This window comes from Simochromis diagramma, unplaced genomic scaffold, assembly GCF_900408965.1.
Source record: "Simochromis diagramma unplaced genomic scaffold, fSimDia1.1 OVJJ01000228.1, whole genome shotgun sequence".
In the NCBI taxonomy this organism is placed as follows: domain Eukaryota; kingdom Metazoa; phylum Chordata; class Actinopteri; order Cichliformes; family Cichlidae; genus Simochromis; species Simochromis diagramma.
The window spans coordinates 586,888-609,689 of NW_024386873.1; the positions used below are offsets into that span (position 1 = coordinate 586,888).

General features: G+C 43.9%; 3 protein-coding genes across 3 annotated transcripts; 1 reads left to right on the forward strand and 2 right to left on the reverse strand.

Annotated features, from left to right (window-relative positions):
- Positions 1–815: 815 nt before the first annotated feature.
- On the reverse strand, positions 816–5,299 carry LOC120733527 (transmembrane and immunoglobulin domain-containing protein 2-like). The gene is made up of 4 exons (XM_040031794.1): positions 5,136–5,299; positions 4,542–4,898; positions 2,824–2,932; positions 816–2,312 (listed from the first exon to the last, which is right to left on the reverse strand). Exons 1-4 carry the CDS (start codon positions 5,206–5,208, stop codon positions 2,300–2,302), a joined length of 552 nt encoding a protein of 183 aa, XP_039887728.1. The 5' UTR covers positions 5,209–5,299; the 3' UTR covers positions 816–2,299.
- Positions 5,300–9,081: 3,782 nt separating this feature from the next.
- On the forward strand, positions 9,082–15,032 carry LOC120733526 (GTPase IMAP family member 4-like). Its single transcript, XM_040031793.1, has 3 exons — positions 9,082–9,210; positions 9,319–9,454; positions 12,353–15,032. The coding sequence occupies exons 2-3, from the start codon at positions 9,388–9,390 to the stop codon at positions 13,165–13,167; spliced, it is 882 nt and encodes a 293-aa protein (XP_039887727.1). The 5' UTR covers positions 9,082–9,210; positions 9,319–9,387; the 3' UTR covers positions 13,168–15,032.
- A 2,648-nt stretch (positions 15,033–17,680) lies between these two features.
- Positions 17,681–21,403, reverse strand: LOC120733525 (GTPase IMAP family member 5-like). The gene is made up of 2 exons (XM_040031792.1): positions 21,138–21,403; positions 17,681–20,184 (listed from the first exon to the last, which is right to left on the reverse strand). The coding sequence occupies exons 1-2, from the start codon at positions 21,196–21,198 to the stop codon at positions 19,319–19,321; spliced, it is 927 nt and encodes a 308-aa protein (XP_039887726.1). The 5' UTR covers positions 21,199–21,403; the 3' UTR covers positions 17,681–19,318.
- Between the last annotated feature and the right edge of the window lie 1,399 nt (positions 21,404–22,802).

Genomic DNA, 22,802 nt, shown 5'->3' on the forward strand with positions numbered 1-22,802 from the left:
TCATTTACTGAAGGAGCAATGATTGGAATGTGAGTGCATCTATACAGCCAATCACGCCTGGGAACCGTGAGAATAAATGTAAAATTTAAGTGGTAGTCCAAGTATCACCACATCATAAATTAAGTTTTGGTCATCCTGATACCTGCAATTTTGTGGCATCCCTCTTTGATAAATTTTGTGGGTCTATGACCGGGGAACACCACAGACGAGTACAGGAGACGTTTCAGTGCAACTGTAACATTCCTGACTGCCCGACAGACGGTAGCCTTGGAAACGTGCTCAGCGTCACCAATATTATACAGAAAGCTCCCGTTTGCAAAAAACCGAAGTGCAATACAAATAATATGTAATGAACTGAGAGCATGTCCGCGATGTGTCACATGCGTAATATATGGCCTGAGGATGTTATTCAAATAACTTATAGATTGTGCTGAGAAACGGTAACGTTCGCACAGAAAATCATCAGGAAATGATAAAATGTCCAAACGCGCTCTGATCACTCTCTCCCGGCGGAGAGCTCTGCAGAGAATTTGGGCTTCACGATCTACTGGCTCTTCAAGGCAGGGGCACGCCATGTCCGACACTTCCTACTGTCAGGTTTCCGACAAAGGGGCGGAGACAGTCAGGGTTAGTTGTAGTAAACCTGCTAGGGGGCAGGTTAGCTTCACGGAGTGTGTCGTCATGGTGACTCACTGAGGCTTCATCTGAACTCGCTTTGTGAAACCGAAAACCCAGAGTTTTCGTTAACTCAGGGTATACTTACTCAGTTTTTCCACTAAACCGGCTTCCTGAAACAGGGCCCAGGAGCTGCAAAGGTCGCGCTAACATGACACACAGCAAAGAGCACATGTTTCACAGGGAGGGCGGCAACAGAGGGAAGGATCAGCACAGTCAGCTGGGGTCGTCACAGAAACACTTCACACAGAAGAAACTCGCTGATTGGACGTGATACAGCAGCTCGTACACTCACAGTGTGAGGGATGCATTGAACTCTGGTTCAGGGATATTTCAACAACACGACTGGAATACTCGGGGATCAACCCACCGACTCTTCAACAACCCGCTCCATCTCCTGAGCCACAGCCGCCCAAAACACCGAAAGATCACCATTATCTAACAATGCCAACGTGAAGTTGATCCAAACTGACGGTGATAATTATCTGTAGTTTCAGTTATATTGTATTCATAAATTATATTTTGTAAACAAGTTCCTGCTAATTCAGTTCACTTTTATTTTTATAGGGCAAAATCACAACAGTCTCCCCAGGGCACTTTATACTGTGAGGTAAAGACCCGACAGTAATACAGAGGAAACCACAACAATCAGATGACCCTGTGTGAGCAAGCGCTTTGGTGACAGTGGGAAGGAAGAACTCTGTTTTAACAGGAAGAAACCTCCAACGTAATAAGGCTCAGGGAGGGGCGGGGCCACGACCGCTTGTGGGTAGGATTATGTGGATTTGTTTAATGAAAGAAAACCTAAAACCACCCTTCAGTTTTCCTTCGCCCCGTCTTCCTCCCCTCACCCAGCTGGGGGTGAGGGGAGGAACCACGCCATGAAGAGGTGATCTGCAGTTAATAGATGATTTCTTACTTTTCTTTCTTTTTTAATACTGTTATGTCCTCGAGGGCCTGAGGCAGGTAACAATAGTAAGACTGCAAAATAAAAGGCCAAACTGAGTCGTTTGTGACATTAATATTTATTAAAAAGGACGAACTCGCAGAGAAAGCTACACAAACATACGAGCTAAACAAAAGGACACAAACTAAAATATCGAGAAAAAACAAAGAGATGGTTCAACAAACCACAGGAAGAAACTTCTGCTGCCGGCTAACTGCTCAGCAGTAGAAACAGAAACACCACAAACCTCACAGTCAACCCACACGAACAGCTCAACACTGACCAGGCAGCGCTTCATCAGCTCTTACACTTTGTTGTACTTGCTGGGTGGAAGGTTTGTGTGCAGGGGGGTCAGAGTGAGGATGAGCTTAGAGCTGGAAATCAGACACTTTCTGTTCAGATGATTTAATGAGCAATCATTCAAACAAGCTCATATTTATTATTGAATTACACTCTGGGTGTGTTTACGTGAGTGAATAAGCTGTTGTTGGGAACTATTTCAGCTTCAGTTTGACATTTTGTGGGACAGTTGTTCGTTATGTTTATGGAATAATCAAATATAAATTTAACACAAAACCAAAAACACTGAACAAGTTTGCAAAGTTTCTACAGTGTTTCCACTTTTCTTCTCTCACTTCTTCCTTCTTCTTCTTCTTGGTCTCCTCTCTGGGCAGACTTTCACTTCCAGCAGCTGAAACATGAACCACACCATGAGCTACAAATACGTTGACACAGAACAATAAACACCTGCATGTGTGTACACCGTCTCAGACGGCCTTGTTGTGCGTCCTGCGTAGTTTCCTCATTAATAAGTTCCTAATATCTGCCCATTGCTTTGTATTACTGATCCCTGTGAGTCCAGCAGTGTCGCTGTTGAGTTCAGTGCTGCTTCCGAGTCCTGCATGTTGGATCATAATGATGCCAGCCACACAGCAACATTTGACTGTTAGCCACCTTAAGCTAGCCTGTTACCTTGGTAACATCTGTCTTGTCTTTAGTAATTAGCTTTAAACATGATAAAGTTTGATGGTACCTTCAAGACATTTAGTCAAACATTTCTCTATGAAGAAACGTTTCAGACGATCTCATTGGGATCATAATCCGTAGTTAACACCAACTCACACCAACTCACACCGACAAACTACAAGAAGCACAAAACACATGAAGTGTAACAGAGTCTGGTTCAGATGTGTTGTAGTGACCTGTGACGCTGTGATGTGGTCCACTTGTTTCTAAAGCAGCAGAAGATCAGAACAAGGAGAATGAAGGGCAGACTCCTCAGGATGAAGATGACAGGCGATGATGAAGGAGCTGAAATTCACACAAAACAAAGTTCAGCTCTTCATTCGTTGCACTGCAGCAACCAGAATTATTGTCTGAAGGCCAAGAAAACGCCTAAAAGATTCCAGTTCCTAAGTGGATCATTTGCTATACTGGACTTCTTGACTGTCATTTTTTATTCGATCGTTATTGTTATTATTGTGATTTATTTTTATTTTGTTTTTTTCTAGTTGAGTTATTACAATCAGAATGGACAGGACCGGGCACAGGAACGAAAGAGAGGTTGGGCGTTACCAGCAGTTTGTTTGATCACCTGCACAGAAAGACAACAAGCAAAAAAAAAAACAGCACCGTGACGACCAACACAGACCAACTGACGTAACAGTAAATAATAAATACTGAATGTTACTGAGCAGCACGCAGGACTGATATGTTTAGAGCATAGGTGTCAAACTCTGGCCCGCGGGCCAAATTTGGCCCGCAGCCTAATTACATTTGGCCCAAATTACTATCAGAGCTGGCCTACTGGTATTATACAGCTAATGTATATATTGTTTAGTATTAAGCTTTGCTTGTTCCATATTCAGTTTTTCAGCAAAACCTGTTTGAGTCCATAAGAAAAGATTCATTCTTATATCTGGAGGAAGTTTTTTTTTCATATAAACGTTAGCCCGCGACTTTGTTGCAGTTTTGAATTTTGGCCCACTGTGTATTTGAGTTTGACACCCCTGGTTTAGAGGCTCAGCCAACCAAGACAGAGTGTCTGTGAGTACCTGTGTGTGAGCGCGCTTATGTTCGTAAGATTCCTCCATGTAGGTGTCTAATAGTCCCCGCCCCCAGGTCATGAAGCAGGCACGGAGGAGACCTGGCCCCCAGAGAACGACAGCCCAAGAAGAACCACCTAGAAAGGAGCTGAGGAGAGCTCTGGATGGGAGTCACCGAGCAACCATGATGCAGAAGCTGCATCGATGAGCCTGCGGTCTCTGCTGGCAGCCAGTTATGCTAGAGTGACCTGAGCCCCCAGGCCCAGAGACCTGAGGTCCGAGGTCCCTCCACGCCCCAGAAGGTGCCCTACCGAGCCATGTAGCCAACAAACCTCTGCCAGATAACAGCTGGAGTCAGCACGGCCCGTTCACAACCCTCGATGTCAACATGTATTTAAAATGGAGATGTGGGCCAGAGATGACAGATGTCTGCCCACCCCCAAGGCACAGTCGCAACTGAAGTTAATGTGATGTCACAAGTGTGCACCACTGCCCTCTGTGGGAGACGCTCCACAGAGGGCAGTGTCCATGCTCACACTGAGACGGACCTCATGTCTTTACCTCCCTAACTCAGAGTAACGTTATGGCTCGACTCATGTATGATAAGACAGCAGCCGAGCTTTGTAACGTTGGTGAAGAGTGTGTTCATTAAAGGATGAGCACTGTGGAGTTTCCAGTACCAGCGTGGTCGTGAGTGCGTCGCCTCCTCTCAACCACTGAGTCTAACCCACGTTACAGTGTGTCAGCTCTTCCTTCATTCTTTATCATCACCGTAGTTTCACTACAACAAATGTGTGACAGCGTTTAACCTGTAAAAGACGACATTCACATATTTTGGAGGCGCGTTGGGCACCAAACTGAACCTGTTCACTTACTGGAGTCTGTGTGGTTGTTGTTGTTCATCATCTTCTCTCCGACTGTGATGATGGTCCCATTTCCTGTAGCCTCAGTTAAAGATGGAATCTCCACAGTCACTTTACAGATGTACGTTCCTGAATCCTCTGGTCTGATGTTTGAAATGTTCAAAGGTGAGCAGGTCTTTGCCTCCTTTTTCAGAGACCCGTGAGATTGATTTAATTTGGCTTCTCTCTTAATGACTGTTTGATTTTTCAGCCAGTTCACTCTGAATCTTTCAAACGTTCCTGCCCAGCAGCAGGTGATGTTTACTGTCTCTCCCTCCATGACAGAAACATCTGGACTCTGGGTCACAACAAACGTGCCAGACGAAACAGCTGCAAGAGACACAAACCTGTGAGTTATTATCATAAATAAAGACGCCATGGTCAGGTTCTTTTACACTGATCATTTCACCACATGAAAAACATCACACCCAGACTTACAGACATTAAGTCATCACTCACGACCAAAGAAATCGATGGGAAAGAAATTTCAGAAACAACTTAGCTTTGGAGTTTTCAGTGTAATGAGATAAATACGATATTAAATCAATAAGCTGTGTTTCTACTCACGCCAACATGAGGTGCAGACAGAGGTGAAAAGCAGGCTTCTTAGTAAGAGCTTGATGTTCTCACACCTTTTCATCACCGTTGCTTCATCTCTCACAGCTCCTCTGTGGAGACCCACAGCTTCTGTTCCTCCCTCAGACAGCACTCAGCTGTAGAGAAGTTGTGGTTTAGACCACACACCTCTGTCTTCTCACGGCTGATGAAGGCGATTCAAAAACCCACTTTTATATATATATAAGTATAACATCAGAAAAGAATGAGTGCAAATATATTTATGCTAAAAAAGCCTGATAAAAGCTGACTTTGAGTTGGCCTTTGTATCATACAGATGTGGTTTCCACTCTGACACAGCGAGCTCCACAGCGGCACCTGCTGGCCACTTTTAGCGACACAGACAATGCAGCGTTCTGAACAAGACTACTCGTTATACCAGATTATCAATCATTGTGATCAACACGTGTTGGATCCCAAAGAAAGAAAGCGCTGAGATGGGGAACAGCGATGTCCAGATGAAGCCTTGAAGCTTTCAACTGCTTCCAAATAAAAACGGTGTTTGTTCTGGAGATGTGCACACATCGCCCCCTGCTGGCCAAAACATTTACTGTCATTTGAACCATTTGTGATGGACTCCTGGTTCTGTTGTACCAGTGTGAGCACAGGAATGGTCGCTGCCTTAAAACCACCTTAAAACCAGTATAGGAAGAAGGAAAGCCAGCGGAGGCTTTGGGGAATGTCCTCGAGTGGTTCAGATTTTATTTGTGAAGAAGTTCATGAAGTCATGCTTAACTCCACAGAGCTCTGACTCTTTGTCGGCCTGGCCACAGAGCTGAAGAGAAACCTGGGATAATTATTTTTTTGTGATCAGTGATTTATAATAAGATGTTCTAGTTTTATGGAGAGCTTTTTTATAGAGCATCAAACTCTTCCTATTACCTGCTGCTCTATAAAAGCAACAGAAAACAGATTTTATTGATAAATTAAAGTCAACAGAAAGAACTTTGTATGAAAATGGAACATTGTTTGAATTTACGTCAGTTGTCACCACAACCCAGCAGAGTTTGTTTAGTTCTCTTTTGGGACTTCTGCATATTTGATTAAGCTGAAATCTGTGGTTAGTTTTCATAAAGGGACATTTGTGTAAACCTCTCCCACACAGGCCTTTTTCAAACACATGTTTTAAAACAGATAACTTGTAAGGTGAGATTTTGTTCATTCAGCCTAGAAAATAAATTTGCTGCTTTATTCATAAGAAAAGTTGGGAATCCAAATCTATAAATGTAAAGAAACAGCTTTAGTGAAGGTTACAAATGATCTTCTTATGGCCTCTGACAGTGGACTCATCTCTGTGCTTGTCCTGCTAGACCTCAGTGCAGCGTTCGATACTGTCGACCATAATATCCTATTAGAGCGATTAGAACATGCTGTAGGTATTACAGGTACTGTGCTGCAGTGGTTTGTATCATATCTATCTAATAGACTCCAGTTTGTGCATGTAAATGGAGAGTCCTCTTCACACACTGAGGTTAATTATGGAGTTCCACAGGGTTCAGTGCTAGGACCAATTCTGTTTACATTATACATGCTTCCCTTAGAACAGGTGTGTCCAACTCCAGGCCTCGAGGGCCGGTGTCCTGCAGGTTTTAGATGTGTCCTTGATCCAACACAGCTGATTTAAATTGCTAAATTACCTCCTCAGTTCTGCAGAGGCCTGGTAATGAACTAATCATTTGATTCATGTGTGTTGACCCAGGGTGAGATCCAAAACCTGCCCTAGAGGCCTTGGGGTTACCACCCCTGCCTTAGGCAGCATCATTAGAAGACATAGCATACATTTTCACTGCTATGCAGATGACACCCAGCTCTATCTGTCCATGAAGATAGCACATATCAATTACTTAAGGTGTGTGAAAGTCTTAAAGATATAAAGACCTGGATGACCTGTAATTTCCTAGTTCTGAATTCAGACAGAACTGAGGTCATTGCACGTGACCCTAAATGTCTTAGAAACTTGGTTTCTAATCAGATATTTCTTGGTTCATGCATGAATTGATTCTATGCTTGAGTATTTTGAGGTTATTGTTTTATCATTTTACCATATTAGAGAAGCTACTGTGTGAACATTGGATTGTCACACTAAAACCTCATGGTTGCAAAACTAGCAGTGGAAACAGAAACAGCAGCTACACGGTTCTTTCAATTGTAATTTGATTAAATTCACTTCAGTTCATTAAACTTGATTTGAATTTTACTGAACTGAATTGACAATGTTGCGTAGAGATCAGGGGCAGAACCCCTGGACCAGACAGGGTGTGTTCCAACTACAGGGAACTCACACTCCTCCTTCCTAGTGGGTGATGGGATCCCCCATGCTGCCCTTTGTCACAGATTCTGTTTGTAATTTTTATGGACAGAATTTGTAGGCGTAGCCAAGTGGCGGAGGGCTTTCACCTGGGTGGTCTCAGGATCTCATCTCTGCTTTCTGCGGATGATGTGGTCCTGTTGGCTTCATCAGGTGAAGGCCTCCAGCGCGCCTTGGAACGGTTCGCAGCAGAGTATGAAGCAGTGGGAATAAAGATCAGCACCTCCAAATATGAGGCCATGGTTCTCAGCCGGAAAAGGGTGGAGTGCCCACTCCGGGTCAGGGATGAGTTCCTGCCCCAAGTGACGGAGTTCAAGTATCTCGGGGTCTTGTTCACGAATGATGGGAGAAGGCAGCAGGAGATCGACAGACGGATTGGTGCAGCGGCTGCAGTGATTACCGGTCTGTTGTAGTGAAGAGAGAGCTGAGTGTAAAAGTGAAGCTCTCAATTTACCGGTCGACCTACCCTCACCTATGGTCACGAGCTGTGGGTAGTGACCGAAAGAACAAGATCGCGGATACAAGCGGCGGAAATGAGCTTCCTTCGAAGGGTGGCTGGCCTCTCCCTTAGAGATAGGGTGAGAAGTTCGGCCATCCGGGAGGGGCTCACAGTAGAGCTGCTGCTGCTCCACATCGAAAGGAGCCAGCTGAGGTGGTTCGGGCATCTGACAAGGATGCCTCCCTGGGCGCCTCCTGGGTGAGGTTTTCCGGGCATGTCCCACCGGGAGGAGGCCCCGGGGCAGACCCAGGACACGCTGGAGAGATTATATCTCTCGGCTGGCCTGGGAACGCCTTGGTGTTCCCCCGGATAAGCTGGAGGAGGTGGCTGGGGAGAGGGAGGTCTGGGCTTCTCTGCTTAGGCTGCTGCCCCCGCGACCCGGCCCCGGATAAAGCAGAAGAAGATGGATGGCCACTGAAGGACACACAGTATAAATACAGACAGGAACACAGGGGAACGAGGAGCGGGTCAGGAAACACAAGGCACAGACCTTCAAAGTAAAACAGGAAATCCATAGACAAAACTCAGAGGCACTGAACTAAACTTATTTTACACACTAGAGATAACAAATTAAAATAATAATACAGAAAACATTGAGTCACTGACCCAGGGCTGTGACAATCCAAGAATGGGATGGAACAATCTGGCCCCTCATGGTGGAACTGTACTAGTTTGACAGCAGACAGATGAAGCTCCAGAACTGTTTGCCAATCGTACACCAGCAGAGACTTCACATTTTGCAGGCCACACAGAAACAACAACAAAACGCAAAGTGGAGAGGGGACGCCATGGTAGAAAGCACGTGTTACACGTGGTGTCATCTTTACTGCAGTTGTTCAGGTCAGAGAATTTATGTGATCAAATTCTGTGATGATACAGCCCGAAGAGCTTAGAACACGGGTGTCAAACTCCAGGCCTCGAGGGCCGGTGTCCTGCAGGGTTTAGATCTCACCCCAGGCCAACACACCTGAATCACATGATCAGTTCATTACCAGGCTTCTGGAGAGCTTCAAGATATGCTGAGGAGGTCATTTAGCCATGTGAATCAGCTGTGTTGGAGCAGGACACATCTAAAACCTGCAGGACGCCGGCCCTCGAGGCCTGGAGTTGGACACCGTGGCTTAGAAAGAGAGCAAAACATGTTCCAGAATGTAAAAACTGTGTTTAGCCGACTTTCTGCACTCACAGGACACTTTAGCTGATGAAACTATTGACACATGGTGTGTTACTACGATGTCTTCATGCAGGGATGTAACTGTGAGGTTAGGGGTGAGGAACCAGACGTGTGGAAATACACTTTACTTGACGCACTTTTTTTCACCCCTCAGACTGGTGAAGTGTTGTGAGGAGGAAACAAATAACTGATTGTGATGTAGAGGTGAGACAGAAACGCCAACATGAGCTATACTAAGCTATCGACGTGCTCCAGGATTCCTATTTGTGATGAAAATCCAGAAAACATGGGTAAGTGAAGTTATCCTACTCAGGGTGGAGGATCACTGGGTGGAGTTTAGTTTGATATTTGGGATAGTAATTAATTCCTGAAACAAACCAGCAGCAGCTCATCTGGACAGAAGTTTGGTTCTGAGATGTTAGATTGTTCCTTTATGTTCGGTTTGAAGCCTGATTAGTACCGAGCAGCATTTAGAGACGTTTTCACTGGAGACGAATGCAGTGACTGAGCGAGCTGCTGTAGACGAGGGAAGTTTATTTAGAATCAGAATCGCTTTATTAATCCTGAAGGAAATTATGGGTTACAGCAGGCAGCACGCTAATGGTGCATGCACACTTACAAAGGAACCCTCTGAACAAACTTTACACAAACATCAGACTGGGAGACGTCAGAGAGGTAGGCTGACAGGAAAAAACAACGAAAATACATAACATGAGGTGAGAGGAGGAGAAAAACACTCCACTCAGACTGAGCTCCTAGTGGGAGAACAGAAAAAACACCCCAGCACAAAAAGCACGTGACTGTCAATATACCCCAGAGACACAAGACAGCAACAGGGGCGGGTAAAGGTGAGAGACCGGTGTAGACGGCGCGTCCGGTCCTGCAGCATGTTTGCGCTGGTCCAGTCGACCGCCATCTTCCCCGGGAGGAGACAAGCATCGAAGGCGTTTGGAACGGGAGGATGAGTGTGTATCAGTGTGTGTGTCCTGAGTTTAGCTGAGACCGTGTCCTTCGCCCTGCCGGGCTAAGTAAACAGTCCTCCAGCCGACCCAGGTGGCCTTGCGTCGGGGAGGAACAGACTAAACACCGTCGTTATCAGGGTGAATTTGTTTTGTTCAGCCTTGAGGCCGATATGGCTGCATGGACAGCACGGTGACTGAATGCCTCATCAGCCTGTTTAGTTTCAGATCTGTGCGTTACCATTAATGATCTCATATATATTTGGACAGAAGCCATTTAATGATTCATGAACAATTCCTTTAAATTCAACATGTATTCTGATGATAACATTACATTTAACACAAGTTCACATCGATCCATATGAGGACTCGACCGGCTCTCTTTAAACTCTATCAGCATGCTTAACTAACCATAACTCTGATAGTGTTTGGGACCAATACAAACAGCACTGCAGAATTATTTCTACAAGAAACGAAAGCATAAATCAGCTTCTCAGTATCTTGCTGAGGTACAAAATCTGTCAGTTAATTTATATTTCTGTGATGTCAAAACGATGCTTCAGTGCCCTAAATTCAAAATGTCAAACTATATATAGCAACAAAATTTGTGATTGATAAAAGTGATAAAAAGAGTTCATCTCTCCAAGTGAGACCTTTAAACAGAGCTGCACCAACCTTTACAAGCAGATGTAGACAAGAAGGTAAGAAGGTAGAATTTTGTGGAATCGACTCTGGAGTTTCTATTCTCAGTTACAAATAAACCAGCCAGTTAAGAGAAGTAAACTGAACCGTGTATTGTGTGTTCAGCCCTGTGATTTGGAGCAGCTCTCATTTCTAGAAATCTGCTGAAATGTATTAAGCTGCCCAAAAACATGACTCTCCAGAGTTGGGACCAGGAAGCAGAGTTGCAGTCGCCTCTCTGCAGCTTCTCTCCTCCTGTTACCCCCAAAACCCCATCCCCTCAGGGCAGGGGTGTCCAACTCGAGTCCTGCAGAGGTACCGTCCTGCAGCTTTTAGACACATTCTTGTTCTGACACACCTGAATCACATTAATAGCTTGTTGCCAGGTCTTTGCCAAACAAGAGGTAATCCAACCATTTGATTCAGCTGTGTTATAGAGATGCATCAAAAAGCAGCAGGACCGCAGCTCTGCAGGACTGTGTCAGCTCGCACACCTAAAAAAAAACGAAACCAAAAAACTGCAAAAACATTAAAAAATACCAAAAAAATCACAAAGAAAGAAAAATATAACGTCCTGCACCAAGTGATAAACAGTGAAATATGGATTATTGCATCAGGCCTCTCTCTTCTAAATGGTGTTGGCTCTTTCTGTGGTAGTGGGTCACTTCCTGTTACAGCACACAGTGGTGTTTTTGTAGCCATTTCAATGAAAAACGTACTGATAACTTCTTATTTCATAGTGTAATCATCACATACTTTTTTCCAAAGCACAGTCTCTGTTGATTCGCTCTGTTTTAGGGATTCACTATGTTAGTTTATCTTGTAGCCGACTTGCTAGCAGCTTGGCCTCTTCATCGGTCCCTCCTGCACTTTTGACACCCCTGAGTCAACTATCAGACTCTTCCAATCACAGGATGAGGAGGAGGAATGGCAACAATCCTAAGACCGGTGTTTACCAATCTATATTTCACTTCAGAGAAATCACACCACCAAAAAAACTCTGGATCATCTGGATCAGAGTTTTCTCAGACTGACTTTTTCTTTTCAAATATTTATCTATTGCCATTACGTGCTGCGCTCTCTCACAGCATGACTATTATTTCATTTCTCTTTCATCTTCTTCTGTTTTACTGGCAGTTTGCAACCCATTTAATTAGAGCAGGTGGTTGCACTGCCCTCTAGTGGAGGGATTAAGTTCAGATGAGGATTTATTGGCAAGGCTCAATGGCCCGAGAATAGGGATTGGGCTCAAGCGCAGAACCAAAACCGGAGGCTGAATGACTTTTAACAATTTTTTTTACGTGTTTAGTTTTTAGAAAAATTACTTAAAAGCAACATTTTTAATGTCAAACAATATCCACGTCTGACCAAATGCAGCATATCTGCTTTAAAGGGTTTAACAGCTTTTCGATTAAACATTTTGGGTTCAAAAGATGAGAAGTGACCCACATCAGGGTTGAGACTGATAGATTGATGAATTTGAAGTAATAACTGTATTTGAAGTGAGTGATCATGACCGGCTAATTCTCACTGACGTTCTTCCAACAGGTGAGCTGAGGATCGTCCTGTATGGACAGAGTGGACAGGGTAAAAGTACTCTAGGAGGCATCATCCTGGGCAACAGAGAGATATTCATTTCTGATAAGGACTCAAAGAAGTGCCGTAAGGAAAAAAAGACCATCACGGGTCGAGAAGTGGTTGTTGTTGACACTCCAGGTCTGTTTAAAGTAGATGATGATGGAGAGGAAGTGGTGGAAGAGATCAAGCGGTCCATCAAACATGCTGAACCTGGTCCTCATGTCTTCCTGTTCGTGGAGAGGTTTAAAGAGATCTCACAAGAGAAATTAGACGCACTGAAGACTTTTCAGGACACGTTTGGTAAACAGGCAGTGGACTACACTATAGCGGTGTTCACCACTAAAAGGAAGGAAATCGACGACGCTTTCATGCAGGAAACACTGACATCCCTCACAAGATTAACCGATCAGTTCCAGCAAAGATACTTTGTTTTTAACATTAGAGACGAACAACAAGGGTCTCAACTCGACGAGCTGCTGGGGATTATAAACAAGATGACGGGAGAAAAATGTCAACCTTTCTACACGTCTAAGATGCTCCAGGAGGCTGAGGAAGCTCTGAAAACACGAAAGGAAACAAAACCAAAGCCAGAAGAAGAGTGGCGCTCTTTTTATGACCGGTGTGGTTTGATTGGAATGGCTGTCGGCTGTGCAGCAGGGTATTTTATTTGTGGTGGCGAGCTGACGCCTACAACAGGAGCTGGGGTTGGAGCTGTAGTTGGTATGATGCTGTTCATGGGAATAGCGTTTTTAGGCGTACTTGCTAAAATTAAAATTCAGGCATGATGCAGATAGATTTCAAACAGCGTCAGTGATTTTGTTGCTTACGCTGATCACACCAAATCTAAAATCTAGAAACCATAAAGATGTATGTTTATGTATTTTACTTTATTTTTGAGTAAAGTTCTTTATTCTAAAAGTTATTTGTTCAATCGGCTGCTGATTGGTTGAGCTTTTCAAAACGAGTTAAACGCAGTTAAATGTTCTATTCCAGGAACAGTTCATAAGACAGAACCAGCGATTTGCAGCATAAACAACTAAATATTTTCTAGTTACTGCTGTTGCTTCAGTGTACGTGCAGGGAGAGGGTTCAGGGTTCAGCCTGGGTTTGCTTGAGACACACGTCAATAAATAAGCAACAAGATGCTTCAAATAATATTTCTCAAATTTTGGCTTTCACAGTCTTTCCTTTTGGGAGTCTGAAGCAGTTAAAATAGGATAAAAAGAGGTGGACGTGAATCAAAGCCCTTTTACAGGACTGTTTCCTGATCCCAACTCTGGCAGAACTTTGACGGCATACTGAGGGAGGCTGGGAGTCCGAGCGGACGGTTGGTGCCTATTGTAGTGTTAATCCCCAAACCAGATGGTGTGCACCGAAGGTGAAGGGAGCCATCAAGCTGAAGGATCCTGTTGGGCTTGGGGACTTGGAGGCAGCTGCACATACTGGCAGAACAAGCAGAACAAGGCTCGGTCAGTGGCTGAACCAAAAACTGGATGCTGGAAGATTTCAGTTGGGCCACAGAACAAGACTTTCGACTTTCTTTGCGTGTCTTGAAGCATTTATAGCAAACCGTCAGCCGACTAAAAAGGGGAAAGCAGTGCTCTGCTCACACAGTGTATAGCAGGATAGGATGGTGTTAACCGCAACTGAGGGTAAAGTCGGGCAGTTGAAGGAATGCTTTGAGGACCTCCGTAGTATCCCCAGTCTGGGGATAAGGGGGATAACTCGCCCCTCGCTGGTCACTGAGATAGTCAAACATCTCCACTGAGGTGACCAAGACTCAGGTCCTAATGGCTCTGGATGTTATAGGACTCTTGGTTGATACGCCTTCACACATGGAGATCTGAGGGGGTGTCTCTGGGCTGGCAGGCTGGGGTGCTGCAACCACAGGGAGATCGCACACCTCAACCTCCCTGGGATCTAAGACTGGGAACTGGAAAACAGAGCTTGTTCATTAATCAAAGCTACATACAGAATACAGGAAGACTGGACGCCCCCTGGGTGAGGTGAGCAGACCCAGAACACGCTGAAGAGTTTTCATCTCTGGATGAGATCGATTAGGTGGCTGGAGAAAGGTGCTTCAACTTTCACATGCTGTAAAAAAGTTTGGTGTTGTAAACATATATATAAACATAATCCATTACCTGTATTCTAATGCATGTAAGACAGCATTTCTACTCACATACACATGTAATCCAGTATTTGTACTCTTGTATCAGTATATGTTACAGCATGTTCTGTAGTCCAGAGCATGAGCACATATAACACAGTCACATCTGTCCTGATGTGAACCCACAGGCTCGTGCTGAGGAGTTTGGTAAACAGTCTAAATGATGTCTGACTGTTATTGTTATTGTGTTGTATTAAGTACCAGCTCTGCTTTGGATTTTGTGCCTGAACTTGTTGTGCAGGAAGTCCTGACCTTGTGCCTTTGAGCAGCAAACATGTGAACATGCGGACAGACAGTGGGACGTGTCTGCAGACGTCTCCCTGTGTTAGCAGAGGAACATGTCCGTCTCATAGATGGACCGAGATCAGAGGTCAAAGGTCATTCTCCTGTACATGTCGGACTTGTTTCACTTGTTGCCTTTGTATAACCTCGTGCATGTAATAAAACAGAAGTAGGTTCTTGATAACCTGCTGAAAGACAGACGTCTTCTTCTCTTTGTGTCCTGATAGTCTCTGAGCTCCAGGAGCTCCCCACAGGAGAACGCTCTCAGATGTCCTCCTCTGGGAGATTGGACGGGCTGACCTGTATCGTTCACAGCTCAGAGTGCTGCTATGGAAGCACCTCAACCTGGTTCTAGGATCTGGTTTGGAGGTGTGGGTGTGGGGGGGGGGCTCTCTACAGTCTAGAACTTTCCATGTTTCTCTTGAATGTGCTGCTGCTACCACTCAGTAAAAGAACCCCACTGATAATTAATAATTATGGACCTTTTTTCTTTCATCCCTCATCAACATATTTGAAAAAATGTTTATAAACAACTGAATGAATATTTTTAACTTGTAGACTTTACGATAAGAACCAATCACAGCACAGAGAGAGCTCTGAGGATCAGCAGTGACTCACCGACAGTTTCAGTTTCAGTTCTTGTTGGTCTCACTGCTGCGTTCGAAACTGTTGACGTGATGATCAAAATGATTGTTTATTTTAGTATTTTCATGCATTATAAGCCATAAAATCCTCTCTGCACTGTTACAAACCCTTCGTACACTCTTAAACACACTTTTGTGACATATCTTAGATATTCAGTGAAGAGTCATCACCTGAGTAATATGGCATCTGTGAAGCCTCTTAAATGTGTGAATAAATGAGAATACCTTGGTGCATAGACTGGATCAGTGGTATTTATATTGTTATTAATGTTTTAGACTAGAAGATGCTTATTGCACCACAAAAATGATTAAATTCTAACAACATTCAAATAGCCATAGGCAGCATAATAATAGATTTCACACAATATAAATTTACTGATAAATCTGTGGTGACCGCCAAAGGTGAACCGCGATGTTGCGTGGGAGTACTGCACGTCATGCTGCTGAGCTGCATCGATGAGATGAACTACTTGACGTCTGTTTTTGAGAGCTGAGCAGAGACAACATGGGAACATTTTTGTTGTTCCAAAATGTCAGAAACAGATTTGTTCATAGTTGTCATCCTTTTCTCTGAAACTCAGGGAGCGAGTCGGAACTTCGGTATCATTTTGACAGTGATCTCAGTTTTGATTTATACATCAGTAAGGCCACCAGACTAGCTTTATATTACTTAAACTATAAAAGGATATATATATATATATATAAGGTTAGAAAACTCCACCCATCCATTTTTCCCTGCTTATCCGGGGCCAGACCCCCCTCTCCCCAGCCAGCTCCTCAGGCTTATCCAGGGCAACACTACAGCGTTCCCAGGCTGGCTGGGAGATGTAATCGGTCCAGAGTGTCCTGGGTCTGCCCAGTCCTTCCACTGGGACATGCTTGGAACACTCCGGAGGTGCCGAGGAGGCATCCCCGTCAGAGGCCCAAACCACCTCAGCAGAGTGTGAGAGCTGGAAAAGTTTGGTTTACAAAAGCTGTGCTGGCAAATGGCACGGGGACTGCACTGATTTTAGATCACTTTAATAGTTGATTGCATACTGAGCACTCAAAATAATAGAAAAGGTGTTTGTGCTGACTTAGAGGAAGGCGTGCAGGAACGAGTGTAACAGCAGCTCTCACAGAGAGCTTCAGGCGAGGGACGGGACACCAGACAACAGATTCAGATGTTGCTGATTTGTAGCAACATCTGAATCTGTTGTTAAAAAACTGCTTTATCATCAGAGAATTTAATCACATAGTTGTTCATATGATGATTTCTGCAATTGTTTGCATATATTTGAAAGAAACGAAGGCTTCTTTGTAACCTGTGTGTGTGAAAGACTTTCACCTGCTGTTGTCTTTTATTTGCACACGTTGCTGTTACTGGTGAAGCTGGTCTGGACTGGTGCTGAGTGAAATGCATATAATGGTTCCCGGGTCAGTTTGTCATCTTTTGTCTTTGAGTTCAGGTCGTCCGTCTGTTTGGCGCTGTTAGTGTTGCTGCGTCACTGTAAATGCACACGTCATTGCATGTGTTTGTTTCTGCAGGCCATGTGATGTCAGAGTGCTCCGTAGCTACGAAGCACGATTTCGCCATAATCTCCTCCTCGGCTCTCCTCCCAGGTTTCAAACAGGCTAAACTTTATTAACACAGCCGCTCTTCTCCAGTCTTTATGACCAAACTGTGTGACGACATCATGTTTTTCTGATGTTATTGTTTATTCTTTCTGTGAACAATCAGCTGCTCTGCTGACGGCACAGTCATCAGCGTCATTGGTCTCTCGTGTGAAACTTTACCATCTGATAACTGGTTGTCCTGATCTCCGGTTAGGATAAGTGAATCCAGACAACAGAAAGCGATACCCTGCACACGCTGAGCTCACTCTGAGTGCACGTACCTGTACTTTGATTTGTGCTTTTGGTTCTGAGGTCGAATCTTTCTGCACACATCCAGGCAGCTCCTCCTGGGTTTTGGAGCCTGCACTTTGAGTTTTTGGTCTTTGTAGTTCTATTTGTTAGTCGTTATTGTGCTGTTTGTTTTTCCCGTCTTTGATTTTATTACTTTTTATAGTGTTTTGTGTTGTGAGTTCATTAGTTTTGTTGTCCCAGTTTCTGTCTGTTCATATTCCTGGTGTAGAGGCTCAGCCGACGCTTGAATCCACGGAGGTGTTCGATGGTTGGGGTGACGCGGCGCCACTGTTATCAATGAAACTCTACTCATCCTGTCTGTTTAGCATCTTTAATACATTCCATCGGCTGTATTTGTTGTTCAACAGTATCCAACATCACGTAACATAAATCACAAACCGTTTGCTCCGTCTGACCAACAACACCTCACATTAACTACGTGTGTCTACCTTAAATACAGTCACATAAACACACCATACTGTAAAAACACAAAAAGTTTCACACATAAGGTAACATCACAAAATGGTTCCTACACTTGGCTTCATAGTCCTGGTTTGTATGCATCATGCTGTCAGTTCTTCCTGTCTTCTTTGGGTAACTTGGATCTTTGGGCTTTGCTGTTCCAACACGTGAGGTATAAGAACAGGAACAGATGAAGTATTTAGGTCCCAGTGACACAAAACAACAGAAGTTAAAAATATTATGTATATGTAGAAAAACAATGCAAGCTAGCAGGGGTATAAATAAGACAAGGATACAACATTTAAGAGGAAGATATAATTAAGGTGAGGATTGTTGGATAAGCAGAAGAGAATGAATGGATGAATGGACAGACTTGGTCAGAGGCACGTTTGTAATGACATGTAATGAAAATTGTTACCACAAGGAGGCAGCGTGTGACCAGTTTGTGTGCCGATCATTGTTTTAATCCATCAAGTATCTCGGTGTCCACATCTCCTCAGACCTGACATGGTCTGCCCACATCCAGGTGCAGTCCAGAAAGGCCAGGCAGCGCCTGTACCACCTACAACAACTGAAGAAGCTCAGGGTCTCTCCAGAGATCCTCAGGACTTTCTTTACAGGCGCTGTGGAGAGCATCCTCACACAGACCAGCTGTGTCAAGGATAAAAAAGCTCTTCATAGACTGCTCCATACGGCAGAACGCTTTCCCTCTACACGACATTTAAATCAGAAGATGCTGAACCAGAGCCGCTCAGATATGGAAGGACCCATCCAGCAATGAACTGTCCCAGCTTCTGTAATCAGGCACCATGCAGGCTAGAACAGAGAGGCTCAAGAGGAGCTTCTATCTTTGCCCCCCCCAAGCTCCATCAACCATAAGTGACTGAGACAGGACTCATTGTTATCACATCCTGATCTGGCTTCACTTCAACACCCCACTCTCACAATGTACATTCTCGAATTTCGACCTGCAAATTTCCAGATTGTTTTATTCTATTGAATTTACTTGATGTATATAATTCACTCACTTACTGCACATAATGTCCTCTTTGCATGTATTTACTATAATGTTCTCTGTTTCTGCACAGGAGCGCATCAGGTCACATTTCACTGCATGTTGTGCTTGTATAACTATGCAGGTTGAATCCACTCCTGTTTCTTTGAGCAGCTTTGTCCTGATCCGCTGTTCAGAGGTCTGACTGGTTCTGTAGTTTAACAGACTAACATGTGTCGACTTGTTTGCGTTCTTCTGTGAGATGCTGCTTTTGGCCATGCAGCATGTTGTGGCTTGTTTTACCAACAGGGGGCAGTGTCTTGTCAGTGGATGGTTTTTATATTCCCTTTGGCCTGCGCCCATGTCTTTACAGGACTTTAGATAGAGCAGCATCAGCCCTCTCTCACAGATGCTGTGTCAGTGTGTCACACTGTGTTGATGCTATAAGTAACTTTAGAAAGTTTCCAGCTCAGGAATCCCTGCAGATGAGTGAAAAGTCACTTTTTATGGTATTTCTCGAATACACAGATCCCTGAAAATGTCATTCCCATTATCAGTATCATACCCAGTAAAGCTCCCAGTAGAGCTCCTGATGTAGGTGTCAGCTCACCACCACAGCTAAAATACCCAACAACACTCCCGAGAAATATTCCCAACAATCCGCTCTTCTCAAGAATAGCCAGTCTGTTTTCTGATGCTTTCCTCCTGCGGTCGTCTTTGCTTCGCTCCTCGTTCGCAGCTTTTTCAGCCGCCTGGAGCATCTGAGGCGTGTAGAAGAAGTCCGAGTAATCTTGTCTCTCCTGAGTTATCTTCTCCAGCAGCTCGGTGACTTGAACAGGGCTCCTGTCAGCAATGTTAAAAATAAAATATCTCCACTGGCACCGTTCAATCAGTTCCCTGAGGTGCTCATTGTCTTTCATGCTCTCTTTTATGTCAGCTTCGTTCCTTTGCAGATCGTTTTTGTGGGTGAACACCACCGTAACGTAGGCCACTGCACGTTTGCCAAAAGTGCGTTCAAAAACCTGCAGTGCTTTTAACTCTTCAGATGTGATGATTTTGAGCCTTTCCACCAACAGGAACACATGAGGACCAGGTTCAACGTTTTCAGTGGCCCACTTGATCTCTTTCACCACGTCCTCTTCACTTGATCCCATTTTAAACAGACCCGGAGTGTCCACAACAACCACGCTGTGACTGTCAGAGTCTGTCTTTCTTTCCACGTGGCAGGTCTTTGTGCGCTCTCCATGAGGATCGCTCAACGTGAATGCAGCACTGTCCCCCAGGATGATGCCTCCTAGCGTACTTTTCCCAACCGTCGTCCTCCCGAACAGGACGATCCTCAGCTCTGGAAGCTCCTGCTCATCTGTTACAAAAAGGTTTGCATGTGAGAAAAGTCCCACTCTTGTGTCAAACTGTGGAATCACTTTACCCCAAAATGCATCCGCTGACCACAAATTCATGAGCAGTTTTCTCAAAGAGACATTTCGAATGACCTTCATAGGCCACGTGCTGCACTGACATCGATATGCATGTAATAGTGCACACATGGAAACTTAATAATTCGATATACGCACAAAAATAAAAATGCATCTAAATTCATTCATTCACGATGAAGTGAAAACAATCGGAAATATTTTAGTTTCAAAGACTTTTCTCGGCAGCTCAATCAAATATGTGCAAACAGTCTGGATTCAGTGTTGAAGCTTCTCCATGCAGCTTCTGGGTCAGATCCGGATTGGTCGAGAGCTGTTTGTACCTCAGAGCTCCAACATGAGCACAGTTTGTGGGCTTTTTAAGGACTCATCACAGATTCTCAGTCAGATTAAGCTTTGGGGAGTCTTCCGGCTATTTGGGCCCAGGCGCTGATACTCAGCATGAAGAAGGGTCAACACTGTGAATGCTGCCTCTGCATACATTTGATTTATTTTCTAATAAAGGTTTTGGAAACTTAACATAACAAACACCATCACTAATAGGGCCTGTAATCTTTTTTCCTTCATGGAAAACCCAACTATGCTAACAAGTTAGCATTTACAGATTAAAATGAAAAAACAAACTGAAGTTTCAGACACGACTGAAGTTGTTTAAAGGATTTGACTCAAAGGACTGAACATCTGTCATGCAGCATGCTTGGATTGTCCATTATTTACTGTGAAATAAAAGGTGATTACAATAATTTTATTAGCTGGTTACTCGGCAGTAATTCTTCAAACTAAACTCTCACTGACTGCACTCGGATATGAATGCAGACTGGAGCTAATCTGACACTAAACTGAGCCAAACAGCAGCCTGAGTATCCCTGCAGGACAACCTCACCTTCATTCTCTGGATCTTCATTGATCATCACCGAGCTCTCTGAAGGCTCAGTGCTGCCCATGTTTTTATCTGGCTGCTTAAATTTCCATCTCACCTCTATTTCACCGTCCGCTGCTCGTTTCCTCACATACAGCACTTCAGCTGTTCTAGGGCAGGAAGTGTGGCACAAAGCAACCAATCAGAAGGCTGAAAAAGAGTGCATCATGCAGAGTGCATTTCCACAGGTCTGCCTTTTCACCCATAACAGTTACATGACTCCATGAAGACATCACAGTAACACATCTGTTCACAGTTTCATTTAAACCCTAACAGTGGCAAATTCAAAACAAAAGTTTCACATTATGAAAAATGATTTTGTCTTTTTTGACAGTTATGTTTGCATTTTCATATCTGTAAGACAGATTTACAGCTGGAAACAGAAACAGCTAACCTGCTGTCAAAAGCAACACATCTATAGAAAGCACAGACAACACCTTATTAAACCTGGACAAATGTGAATGTAGAAGAACTATTTGTTCATTCATATAAAATAAGACAACCCTAAAAACATGCCGGGTTCTGGGGCGAGTTTGATGGTCCTTCCTTTCTCTTTGGCAGAGTCACTCTCCCAGGCTCGCTCACTTCTTCCTCATTGCTTCACTTTGTAAATAAATATGTTTTTTCTTGTATCTTGATGTCTGAGTCTGCTCCTAGTTTCCAGTTAGAGTAAAATCATGAAAAAGTTACCAGCAGTTACAGTGTGTAGAATCTCACAGCCTGATGTCAGTAGACTGCAGATTGCAGTGAACCGTTTTCTTACTCCAACCAGTTTAGCTGCATAATCCTAGCTGGGTGGAGGCTATAGGACAAACATGTTTTAGACAGCCAAGATAGATCAGAAACAATAAATCTGGTTTGTACCCCATGAAGGCCAAGGCCAGCTGGCTTGTTTCTACTACTCTTTGGACCAAACCCTGAGTTTTTCCCTGTTTGTGGAATGCTGTCACTCTGCTGTTGGTGCTGGTTGTGCAGCATCTGCCTTCATTTACTCAGGAAAGGACATGAGACAAGCTCACTATTGCGGTGAGTTTTTGAGGATATAGTTAACTTTTCTTCTTAAACGCTGCTGTTTTCGCCACTAGTAGCTGCTGTTACACTCTTTTGGCTGCTGTTAGCCTCTGTTAGCTGCTGTTACACTCTTTTGGCTGCTGTTAGCCTCTGTTAGCTGCTGTTACACTCTGTTGGCTGCTGTTAGCCTCTGTTAGCTGCTGTTACACTCTGTTGGCTGCTGTTAGCCTCTGTTAGCTGCTGTTACACTCTGTTGGCTGCTGTTAGCCTCTGTTACGAGCGTTGGTGAAAAATTCTTTGAAGTGGATCTAATGTTGTTGGACTCTGACGCAAATAATTGCTAATACAATTTGAGAATAATTAAACTGTTTCTTAGAAGTTTAGTATTTAGCATACTGGAGTCTAACATTAGCTGGTATAATGTTAGCTTATACTCAGCTAAAGTTGTTGTTTGGCTAGCTAAACTTTTTTTGTAGTTAATATAATCAAAAATGAACAGTAGATTGCTATAAGTACATATTCAGTTACTACAGTTTCAAACAGGTACTGTTTGAAACTGTATTTTGAATCTTTTTAATGGGTGGTATATCATTTTAATGGAAAACAAATAATAATAAT

Bases quoted from the DNA above. Each gene is read 5' to 3' on its own strand.
- LOC120733527 (XM_040031794.1), bottom strand. From the start codon at position 5,208: ATGAAAAGGTGTGAGAACATCAAGCTCTTACTAAGAAGCCTGCTTTTC. The intron at 4,899-5,135 runs GTGAGTAGAAAC...TGTCTCTTGCAG, and splicing joins TGTCTGCACCTCATGTTGGC to CTGTTTCGTCTGGCACGTTT. The intron at 2,933-4,541 runs GTAAGTGAACAG...TGTGAATTTCAG, and splicing joins CAACAACCACACAGACTCCA to CTCCTTCATCATCGCCTGTC.
- LOC120733525 (XM_040031792.1), bottom strand. From the start codon at position 21,198: ATGGGCAGCACTGAGCCTTCAGAGAGCTCGGTGATGATCAATGAAGAT. The intron at 20,185-21,137 runs GTGAGGTTGTCC...TTTTTGTAACAG, and splicing joins TGAAGATCCAGAGAATGAAG to ATGAGCAGGAGCTTCCAGAG.
- LOC120733526 (XM_040031793.1), top strand. From the start codon at position 9,388: ATGAGCTATACTAAGCTATCGACGTGCTCCAGGATTCCTATTTGTGAT. The intron at 9,455-12,352 runs GTAAGTGAAGTT...TTCTTCCAACAG, and splicing joins TGAAAATCCAGAAAACATGG to GTGAGCTGAGGATCGTCCTG.